The sequence below is a fragment of the Dictyostelium purpureum genome (assembly GCF_000190715.1).
Source record: "Dictyostelium purpureum unplaced genomic scaffold DICPUscaffold_623, whole genome shotgun sequence".
Lineage (NCBI taxonomy): Eukaryota > Evosea > Eumycetozoa > Dictyosteliales > Dictyosteliaceae > Dictyostelium > Dictyostelium purpureum.
This window is the reverse complement of record NW_003519956.1, coordinates 1-11,316: the sequence shown is the minus strand read 5'-3', so window position 1 is coordinate 11,316 and position 11,316 is coordinate 1. Positions and strand designations below refer to the sequence as shown.

The 11,316-nt window shown below is 26.4% G+C and overlaps 6 protein-coding genes across 6 annotated transcripts; 3 read left to right on the top strand and 3 right to left on the bottom strand.

Moving 5' to 3' along the window:
- Positions 1–88: 88 nt before the first annotated feature.
- On the bottom strand, positions 89–1,075 carry DICPUDRAFT_159821 (uncharacterized protein; the record flags this gene model as incomplete). Its single annotated transcript, XM_003294713.1, has 1 exon — positions 89–1,075. A coding segment is annotated over one exon (987 nt), but the record flags the coding sequence as incomplete, so codon positions are not given.
- Positions 1,076–2,152: 1,077 nt separating this feature from the next.
- DICPUDRAFT_159820 (uncharacterized protein) lies at positions 2,153–2,302 on the top strand (the record flags this gene model as incomplete). The annotated part of the gene is made up of 1 exon (XM_003294716.1): positions 2,153–2,302. The coding sequence occupies one exon, from the start codon at positions 2,153–2,155 to the stop codon at positions 2,300–2,302; it is 150 nt and encodes a 49-aa protein (XP_003294764.1).
- Positions 2,303–3,532: 1,230 nt separating this feature from the next.
- DICPUDRAFT_159819 (uncharacterized protein) lies at positions 3,533–4,144 on the top strand (the record flags this gene model as incomplete). The annotated part of the gene is made up of 1 exon (XM_003294715.1): positions 3,533–4,144. One exon carries the CDS (start codon positions 3,533–3,535, stop codon positions 4,142–4,144), a length of 612 nt encoding a protein of 203 aa, XP_003294763.1.
- Positions 4,145–5,250: 1,106 nt separating this feature from the next.
- DICPUDRAFT_159817 (uncharacterized protein) lies at positions 5,251–5,508 on the top strand (the record flags this gene model as incomplete). Its single annotated transcript, XM_003294714.1, has 1 exon — positions 5,251–5,508. The coding sequence occupies one exon, from the start codon at positions 5,251–5,253 to the stop codon at positions 5,506–5,508; it is 258 nt and encodes an 85-aa protein (XP_003294762.1).
- An 851-nt stretch (positions 5,509–6,359) lies between these two features.
- On the bottom strand, positions 6,360–8,585 carry DICPUDRAFT_159816 (uncharacterized protein; the record flags this gene model as incomplete). The annotated part of the gene is made up of 4 exons (XM_003294712.1): positions 6,360–6,420; positions 6,593–6,748; positions 6,780–6,935; positions 8,572–8,585. The coding sequence occupies 4 exons, from the start codon at positions 8,583–8,585 to the stop codon at positions 6,360–6,362; spliced, it is 387 nt and encodes a 128-aa protein (XP_003294760.1).
- Positions 8,586–8,761: 176 nt separating this feature from the next.
- On the bottom strand, positions 8,762–11,067 carry DICPUDRAFT_159815 (uncharacterized protein; the record flags this gene model as incomplete). The annotated part of the gene is made up of 2 exons (XM_003294711.1): positions 8,762–8,901; positions 10,047–11,067. 2 exons carry the CDS (start codon positions 11,065–11,067, stop codon positions 8,762–8,764), a joined length of 1,161 nt encoding a protein of 386 aa, XP_003294759.1.
- Between the last annotated feature and the right edge of the window lie 249 nt (positions 11,068–11,316).

Genomic DNA, 11,316 nt, shown 5'->3' with positions numbered 1-11,316 from the left:
ACGCACGCCCCCACATGCCTCCGCGACATGATTTCGGACTGCCTGATTGGTACGGAGTGTTTTTGATTGGTGTGGATATTTGGCTAACATTTCGAGTACGGCTACTTTTTACGGTGGTATTCATATTTGTTATGGCGGTTTTATTTTTGGATGTTGGTGAAGCTAATCTTGTAAAGATGTTGTTTAGTGCGTTAACCCTGGATGTTCTTGAGGGTTTGCTGGTTGATGATTTATTGTCATCTTGTGGTGATTGGTTTTTTGTTTGTTTGTTTGTTTCGTCATTAGATATTTCCTCGTTATCTAGTGTGTTAGTTGAATTGTTAGATTCGTTGTCAGAAATAGTTTCTTTGTAATCATCATCTTGATCATTAAAGTCGACCCTATCTTTTTTGATTAATTGATTGATTATGGTAATGTTGTTATCAATTTCTTTATCAGTGGAGACCCCTAGTATATCTTCATTGATTAGTTGATTGATTTTGTTGTTAGGATGATTTTTTGATTTTGTTGCAGACTTAATCTTAATACGATAGTATGGTGATTGGAGTAGCTTTGATTTGATTGAGTTGTTTTTTCTTTCGATGAGGTGGAAAAAGGAGGTATTGTTTTTGTTGACTTTGATGTGAGAAAAGAAGAAGTCAATTTTTAGGTTAAGTTGTTCTTTTAACACTTTTTCAATGTCTTGATTGGATGAGTTGATGTTTCCAATTACCATATGGTAATCGTCACAGTGCGTGATGAACTTGTTCATCTTGTTGGTGGTATCTCTTTCATTAAGGAGATTATGTAGGTTTTCTTTTGAGAGAGAGATAAAGATAGTTTTCTTTTTCTTTTTGTCGAATGAGATCTTTTCTATATCTGTGTATTTGCTGAAATGAATTATATGTTCATCGGATATTTGGTGGTTTGGGTAATATAATCTGAGATTGATGTTGTTTCCATTTTTTTCATAAGTGGATAGTTTGTTATCTCGTTCAATGATATCTTTAACACTTTTTTGAATTATAGAGATGCTTGACAAGAGTATGTCTTCAATAGTATTGAAATTCTTATGGGGAAAATCCTTATTTTTCATTTCTTTCCAATCGTTGGATAAATCTAATATGATTGGTTTTATGTTTGAAGATGGTGGTAGGAATGATGTTTGTAGTTGGATTGGCTTTTAGAAAGACAAATTGGTGAAGATTGGAGATAGTGAAGATAGAAGATTAAAAATCTTTAATACGATCTAAATTCTTTTGATCTGTGTTTTGTGGTGTATAATTAATATACATTGAAATAGCTTTTAAAAAGCTGTTGGACAGTGCTAAAATTATTTGATAAAACTTAATTTATAAAAAGTAAGAATTTATATGATGTTAACACTTGTCGGTTTTATTTCAAATTCTTCAACAATCTAACAAGATACATACAAAGCGAAATACCCTATCAAAAGCAACGATTAAATATTCAAATCTTCCAGAAGATATATGTACTTCAAAAAGAAAAATATTCAGAGCGGGAATCGAACCCACGACCTAATCCGTGTTAAGGATTCGTGATAACCAACTACACCATCCGAACATTGTTATTGAAACTTGTAATGAAGCTCTATACAGCTTACAAATAATTAAGTATATATATATGTAAAATAAGTATAACAAATAAATAACAAATAACAAATATTATATGTGTAATGAAATTGTAGTTTATTTAATAATATAGAATAAAAAACCTCTGAAGTTTTAGACTGAGAACTTAAGGTATTTATACTGAATGAGATTGGTTCCAGAAGCTAATTCTTAAGTTATTTGGAAACACTGGAATTGGTAGTTACTAAGCAGTAGTTAGTAAACAGCAGTTAGTGACTCTTAATTAGCCTAGGGTCATAGCGTTAATATAGCGATATCATAACAGTATATATATGGTCGGACGGGGGGGCAGTTATACTACAAACTTAAGAATATAGACCCCATAAGGTTTGAAATAAAACTCTAATTAAAACAAAAACCAGTGGAACGAAATGCACCACACTGCTACCCAAAGTATATTAGCACAAAAAATCAAACAAGAATTACCGTTTGCCCTAGCCAGAAAGCTTATACCAGTAAAGGGGAGAGATCTACTCTGGAGATACTTGCTGAAAGCATTGCCCAAAAATTTTCGAATCACAATGCCCGTTATGTCCAGACAAGAATCATCAGAACATATATTATTTAAGTGTCCATCGGTTAATAAACCGGTACAAGAAATAATAAATCAAATTTTAAAAGAAGCTCAATACGATCCTGTAGTGTTAGACACTCACATATTAATTAATTAATATATATATAGATATATTTGGGTTTTTTAGCCTATAAAAGTTTTCCCATAAAAAGTAATACAATAGCTTCTTGCAAAGTGTTTCAGTACGATCCTGTAGTGTTAGACACTCACATATTAATTAATTAATATATATATATATATATTTGGGTTTTTTAGCCTATAAAGGTTTTCCCATAAAAAGTAATACGATAGCTTCTTGCAAAGTGTTTCATAAAAATTTCTTTTAAAAGAAATTTTTATTTTAATTTTTTTTAATTTTTAATTTTTTTTCAAAAATAATTCACCAAAATAAAAATTCATAAAAAAAGATCATCATTGATGAAAATATTTTGATCAAAAAGCTTATTAAAAGGGATTTTATTATTTATTATTTGTTTGTTTTTTATATTTTTTTATTTTCCTTATAAAAAAAAGTAGGTCAAATCTTTACTGAAAGATAATTAATTTTTATCTTTTTTTTTATTACTTTTCTTATTTTTTTTATTTTTATTATAATAATATTATGTTTTAATAAAACTAGAATTACACGTTACAGTAACCATATGGCCATATTGGTCATTATTCATAAATGTATTGAACATTTGGCATGTTTTTAATGTAGAAAGTTTATTGGTTGATATCAAATGTAAAGTCTGAAGAGTCTGTATCTACATTTTAATATCCAATATTTATAAATAAATTAATAAAAAATAAAAAAATTTTTTTTTTTTCTTTTTAAAAGTGAAAATGATTCTTAATGATACATAAAATCATCAATATTTTTTATTGTGTTTTTTATTGTTTTGGTATGTGTTTTATTAGATATTTAAAAAAATATCAAATTTAATTTAATTTTGGAAAAAATTTTAAAAAAATTTAAAATTTAAAATAAAAAAATTAAAATTTTTTTTTTTTTTTTTTTTTTCATTTTTCAATTTTTTTTTTTTATTAGATTTATTTATAACTAAATACTATTTTTATCTTGTATTAAAATGATAGAACCAACACCAGTATGCAAAAACTATTCATCAAAACCCATGACCAATTCAATACCCAACATTCACAACCGCAGCTGCAACCACAATAAACCAATTCTACTTTAATAGAATTAAATTAACATTTAGACTAATTGATTATTGTTATAAAGTAAACATATGTAATAACACTTTAAATTATTAATTATAATACAGGCAGATGAATATATTAATAAAATCTAGAGATATTAAGCTTTTTTTAGAGACTAATAGAGATGTATCATCAATCATTAGAATTACTATTAAAATATCGAGTAAATATCATAGAACCTTATAGTATCAATATCAATAATAATAACAATAATAACACAACACCAGCTTCAGCTTCATCATCATCATCATTCAGTTTAAACAATAGTAATAATAATAATTATACAACAACAGTATCATTAGCATTCAGTTTAAAAAATAGTTATAGTAATAGTAATAGTAATAACAATATAACAACAGTAGCACCAGAACCTACAACATTCATTTTAAAAAATAGTAATAGTAACTATAATTTAAATAGTATTGGTGAATATAACAATCTAAATCATAATAGTACCAGTTTAGCCCGAAGCGCAAGTTGTAGTAGTATAAGCAGTTGTAATAGTAATGATATCAATGGGAGTAGCAGTAGTAGCGGTTGCAACAATAAAAACAATAATAGCTTTTTAATTAATAATGGTAATATAACACTTCCACCACCACCATCATATAGAAATTTAAATAAAGAGGAATTAAAATCATCACCAATTTATATACTACTTTTAAAAACATTAAATATTGGTAATATTCAAGAGGAATATTATTTACTATATAAAAATAAAACTAAAGAATTTTAATATTTAAAATAGTAAATAATAGTTATAAATGATCAATAATAATTAAACTTTTACTGCAACAGATAATAATAAAAAATTAAATAAAAACCTTAACAATAAAAGTAATAGTTAAAAGTCAAACAGTTTTAGTAAATATATTTAAAGAAATTATATCAAAGATGAAATTTATATCCAAATAGAGACGAAACTAAAATTGAACCTTGTAACATCACCAACAAGTCTTAAATAATATATTAATAAAACATACTATCAAAAAATTAAATTTTTTATATTAGTAAATTTTAAAATTATTTTTAACAATTTTCACATAAATGGTGTCTTTTTTTATTAATTTATTATTTTTTTTATTATTAAATTAAAAATGATGTTGTTAAGTCACCTTTCTTATTATTTAAAAAAAAAATTTCTAATAATCTAATAATTTTTATTTTATTTTTTTATAATTGTTTTAAATTTATATTATATTATAATTAATTTATTTTGTTTATAAAAATATTGATTGGTCTAATTGTGCGTGGATCTTTATTACCAATTAATGGAGGGTTTTTATAATATTTACATGTTCCGATAGTTGATTTAAATTTATAAATTTTTACTGTGGTTATTTTGATGGTGAATGAACATTAAAGTTTAATGGACTTCTTGAAGTGGCGAGTTTTGATATTCCCTATTATGATCAATGTTAGTTATGAAAGCTTCGGTGTCCTTTACCTTCTCTTCCTAAAACTATTTTATTTCTATCATAGTTGCTTGGCCAGAGCAAATCATTGATATTCGTAAAATATTTGATTATATTGATTAGCTTCAATAGTGTAGACTTGAAAGTTGGTTCTAGGTTTCATCAAACCAATGTTTCTTTCATACATAATAAACATGCACCAATGTCTATAAGAGTTATTATAGAACGCTATATCAACTAACTAACATTTTTTAATTTGTAAAATCAAATTCGATATTATTGCAGCCGGTTTGAGTTTTGATTCAGCTGATTTACCAGAGTTTAAAAAATGAGGGCGAATGGACGTAGGGTTATTTTTTATTTTGTTTCTGTGACTGGGTGACTAATTACGATGCTTATTACTTATCTATGAGAAAATTTGTATAAGATGCACGATTCTACAGCTTTGTTTGATCCAGAATCTAAACTACTACTATTTGATATCAAATATTCTACATTATTACTTGATTATGGATATTCTACACTGCTTGATTTAGTAGATTTATTTGATTCAGACTCTAAACCACCATTACTTGATAAAATAAACTATTTGCGTTATGAATTAGATTCTACACTACCTGATTCATATTCTACACTAGTGGAGGTTTATAGAAACCCACACGATTTACGAAACTTCCTTATATAAATTATTCCTTAGTTCCACTTGATGAAAAATGCTCTGTATTACCACCACATAATGAAATAAACAACACAAATTTTAATGAATAGCTACAACTTGGTTCAATAGATTCTATTCTAATATTTGATGACAGGCTTTGCGTTACGACAACAAATACCAAAAATACAATAGATATTGCACAACTTGACGAAACAGGTCCCAAATTATTTGATGAGTTCGGAATATATACCACTTGATACAACTTTATCAAAAACTAAACAAAATTCTACACTACCCAATATAATAGACTCTACTACTTTGTCCAGAGGTTATGAATAGCTTGATGGAACAGATTCGGTACATCTATCTTTGATAAACAAATAATTCACTACCTGGTGTAAAAGATTCTTAAGCACTACACTTGATGCAACTTTACCACCACAGAAAAAAACCTCGGCCGATGAACCTAAACTTCTATTTAATCAGCTGGTGGAGAAGCAAAAATACGAATTTCTTCTCTCATTCCATTATTTTGAACGAAATAACAGTTGAGCCTTCTTTTAAAGCCATAAATTCGCGAGATGAGCATATGTCACTTGATATCTTTAACCTTCCATTTATAAATTATTAATTGAGCTAGATTCGAAATGAATTCCTTTTGGTATCATCTATGTTCAAAGCAAATAAAATTGATTTATTACTATTTGATTTTAATTCTTCTAAAATGTAGTTATATTTTAACCTTTTTCTAGTTTCTTCTAATTCTTTTTATAATCTAAGAATTGCCATTTATTGTTCCATTTATTTAACTTTTAAACCTGTTGCAGATAATTCATCGAAATCAATTTCTTCTTCTGAAACAACCTTTGCAGCGGCAACTAATAAGTTTGTAGCATTTGTACACTCTTTGCAGCATTTGTAAGTTTATGTTGTGATAGACTATTAATATAAGATCTACAAGCGGAAAAAAGTTGAGAGGTAGAGGCAGTGACAGCTTTAGCAGCAGAGATTAAACCTTAAGCCCAAGTTGGATATTTTCTATACATTGGACCCCATTACTAGTTCTACCATTTTCGACATGTTCTCTTTGAGCCAATGTTGCAGCACCGACCAAAGTTGATGAGCACTAGTAATTACCATAGCGGCTTCCAGCATAGCTTCAGCGACATCAAGAGCATCTCCTTCTTTCTTTGGTTCTATCTTTGACTTTGCAACCAATAAAGAATTAGCCGTATCTTCAATGGTTTTAGCAGCAGCTAATAATTCTCTTTCGGCATTATGACCAAGGTCGAAACCACTCTCTAAATATTTCTTTTCTTTTCCTGATCCTATCGGCATCGGCTTGTTGAGCTAATGCATCCAATGCATTGACACCACCTTTAAATGAAGCTAAATTATTTGCAAATCTCTTACGATCATCATCATCTTGACATTGACCACCTTGAAGACGTACACTTTCAAATAGATTTTGAGTGAGTGCACCAATTTTTCTGCATCCATAAATTTACTTTGTAATTCGGGATCTATAATTCCTGATCTACAATTAATCTTGAGGAACCTTGAGAGTCATGGAATAAATCTTTTAATGAATCTGTATTCACTTTTAGCTATTAAGACGCCGTCAACATTATTAAATTGTGGTTGTTAGCTTGATTTATTCTTTATCCTGCATATTTTGATTTAATTGAAGATAAATTACCAGCATAAGTAGCAATCTATATGAGAATAAAGCAATACCAATAAGTTGTGGTGGATCATTTGTATTGTCTTCTTTACAATAAGATCTAGGTACTTGTGAATTAAGTTGAATTAAACTTTTCTGTTAAACCATATGTTTAAGTATGGCAAGCGAAAGTTGGAGTTACTTTAAAGAATTTGTTTATTGAATCGACAACTGTTGCTTGGGCCAAAGCAAATGAATTAAGATTTATATAAATAGTTGCCCAAGATTGAAAGACTTTGAAAGAATTTGAGTTTCTGAGACTTTGTGACTTTTTATGATAGTTATTGCTATAAATGTTGAGATTATTATTATTATTATTATTATTGAGCAATAGCTCGTGGTTGGATTGGTATTTATTATTATTTGTAAATATTATAAAATCTCTTTTAATAGGTTCGCTGTGCATTTGATAAACATAAACTAAATCTTTATATTATTGATTAAAAATCTTTCATTCATGATATCGACGACAGCAGATCCTGTTGGGGTATTGAATGGTTTTTATTAATCTTCCTTTTGAATATTAATAAAAGTTAATTTAATTTATGTTAGTAATTCTGTTTCTATTTTCAATTTTTCTTCAACGATGCAAATTTCTATATGTATATGGGTTTGTTGTTGCTGTTGTTGTTTTAAAATAATGTATTAATTTACTTACTTGTTCTCGAAAGGCTTTAAACATATTTTCAGTACCATTAAAATTATTATTATTTATTGGATGTGCTATAGTTTACATTATTAAAATTATTTATGTGTTTGTTTGTTTGTTTGTTGTGATCGAAAAAAATAAAATAAAAAAATAAAATTTTAAAATAAAAAATAAAAAAAAATAAAATAAAAAAAAATAAAATAAAAAAAAAAAATAAAAAAAAAAAATAAAAATTTTTTTTTATAAAATTATTGGTTTTTAAAAATAGATATTATTTTAAAAATTAAAAATGGCTTTGCAACAAACACACACAAATAATTTTAATAATGTAAAATATAGCACATCAAACCAAAAATAATAATTTTAACATTACTGAAGTATGTTCAAAATATTAATAGAACAAGTTAGAAAATCAATACTTTATTTTAAAACAACAACAGCAACAATAAACCCACAAACATTTAGAAATTAGCATCGTTGAAGAAATATAGAAAATAGAGGCAGATCCACAAACACAAATTAAATTAACTTTTATTAATTATCAAAAGGCATATTTACCAATTAAAATCAGTACCCTTACAAGATCAGCTGTCGTCGATATCATTAATGAAAGGATTTTAATCAATAATATAAATATTTGGCCTATGTTTATCAAATGGCATCTCTCACCATTCTTTCTACTTTATAAATGCAAACTTTGAATTATACTCAGAATTACCAAGTAAACGTCATATTATAATTATAGAGTCAGTTTATGAACCACAAGTAGTTTTTAAATGTGAATTAGCAATCAACAGTTTTAGCACAAAATGAAAAAGACTACAACAAAAAACCAAATGTGATACAAAACAACAGAGATTTCAAATCAAATAAAACAAGTATTCAAATCAACTCATTTATTTACAATTTCAATTATATACAGGTTTTACAATTAAAAGATGACTTAAGGGTTTAGTTATTATTGCTTCAACATTGGCATTGATCGCTGCAGGTATTTCAAAAACGAATTTATTATATGCAGTTAGTTCAAGTTGTATCAATGGTGTTGCTGTTTTAGATTTAAATATTATTGAAGATAGTGCAGGCGATTGTTTTTATTTCAACTCATATTAACAAAAGAATCCAATTCGATATTGCAGAACAATTAAATCTACACGCATTTCTAATAATAGTATAAATTACAAAAAATATAAAACTTTTACTGCTACAGATAACTAAAATAATAAATAATCAAACAGTCACTTTAATAATAAACAAAAGTAATATTAATAAGTCACCCAGTTGTAGAAAATATATTAAAAGTAATTATATCAAAAGATGTATCCAATTATAAACGAATCTAAAATTGAACCCAATAACATCACCAACAAGTCTTAAATAATATATTAATAAAACAACAAAGTACTATGACCAAAAAATAAATAAATAAAATATTTCTATGTTATATATAATATTAAAAATATACAAATAAATAAATAATTTTTTTTTTTTATGAAATATTTTATTTTTCTTTATTATAATTATTATTTGTATTATTTTGTGGTAGTTGCTTTTTATTTTATAAAACTTTATTATTATAAAAATAAAATTATTTTTTAAAATTTTGATTATTGTTTTTAAGTGTACTCGACTTTTTCTTTTTTTTTATACTGGATGAGGTTTTAAAAATCAATACTATTTTGTATTTTAGTTTACTTTTGAATTTTCTTAAATTTCACTTTTATCCTCAATTTCATCTTCTATTGCATTTTCAATTGCATCTTCACTTTATTATTTTAAAAAATAAAAAATGCCATGGTGGCTTAGTTGTTATAACTGTTTTTATAAAAGATAATTGAATCTATAATGTTAAAATAAAAAAGTATTAATATAATGATAAATGTATATGAAAAAAAAATAAAAAAATAATAATATTACCTTATTAGAAAAGTGATGTTGATTTTTTAAATTCAGTGTAGACAACTTATAGTCATGTTGATATTTGTGTAAAATACCAATATGTGAATTTCAAATATTACAAAATTGAAATATAATCAATTAATGGAAATGGACAAATATTATTGTATGTTTCATTTTAATTATATTACTACATTTCTTCAAAACTGATGTCTTTTTTGCAACTTGCTTCATGTTATTTGATGATAAATTCTTAACAAATATGGAAAATCTTCATTTATTTTTTGGTGATTTTACCTTTTTTTCTTGCTACTTCTAAACACCATAAAATTTTGTTACAATATAAGCCATTAGGGGCTGGCAATGGTGCTTTAGAAATTAATTCTGATACCTGGATTGCTAATGGTTCGATATTTTTCCATTCATTTCTATATCGAAGCTTTGAGTCATTTGATGCTTTATTAACCATCTCAAGGTATGAGACAAATGAAGATCTGCTAGTTTCGGGCTTGTTATTTTCTCTTTTTGATTTATGAAAGCCTTCAAAAACTATTGCGGGTTGCTCTGCTTTGAGACTTCTAGACTTTGATTTAAAATAGTTCTTGAATGATGGAGAAAGTTGATCTAAATCTTCAAGAATTGCGATGATATGAACCATATGGTATAAACGACAATCATCACTTACTAAATCAAAGAGTAAAGAAATGCTTTTTTCAGTTTCTTCAACATAATCGAAATAGATTGATTCCTTGATTATTCTATCTTTATTTGAAACTATAAAATCAAGGAAATTGAATAATAGTAAAAATATTTTATCAAAGAAATCTCTGAAATCATTTGAACAAAATTCGGAAATTGATTCATTTTTGATTTGAGAGAATTTACCCAAGATAATAATGGAATCTTTAACTTCTCCCCAACAGTATTTTTCTGGAAAGGTAATTGGGTCTACAATTAATTTGAGGCTATCAGAGATGAATTTACGGTTTTCTGCGGTAGCATCTGAACTTCCCCATTCTTTGATAATCATTTTAGTTAATAAAGAGCTGGCTTTATCCTTAACACTATTTAAATATTTTACACTACCATGGCACTTGAGAGCAAGATTTAATTGGTAGTTAATAGCTGAAGCATATTGGTTGTGTCTTAAATCTGATAATAAATCTTTATTTGAGACATGGTCATCAAGGAGATCTAAGGCAGCGAGCTTCAATTTGTAATGACCCGATACTTGCAAAGCTCTGTTTACTTTCAACATTTTTGAGTTTGGTGCAAGTAAAAATATTTCATTTGGATCAGCTTTATATTCGATTTCCATTTCATCAGTTTCGGTGTTTGCAGAAAAGTTGATTGGAACATCGCATTGGATTATTTTTTTTTGGGTTTATTTAATTTTTTTTTTTGGGTTTATTTAATTTTTTTTTTTGGGTTTATTTAAATGTATTTTTTTTTTTTTTTTTTTTATTATCTATTTTTTTTTTTTTTTTTTTGATTATTTTTATTCACAAAGAAATGTGCCAATAAAAACTAATATCTATTTAATGGAAATCTTTTTTTTTTTTTTCTT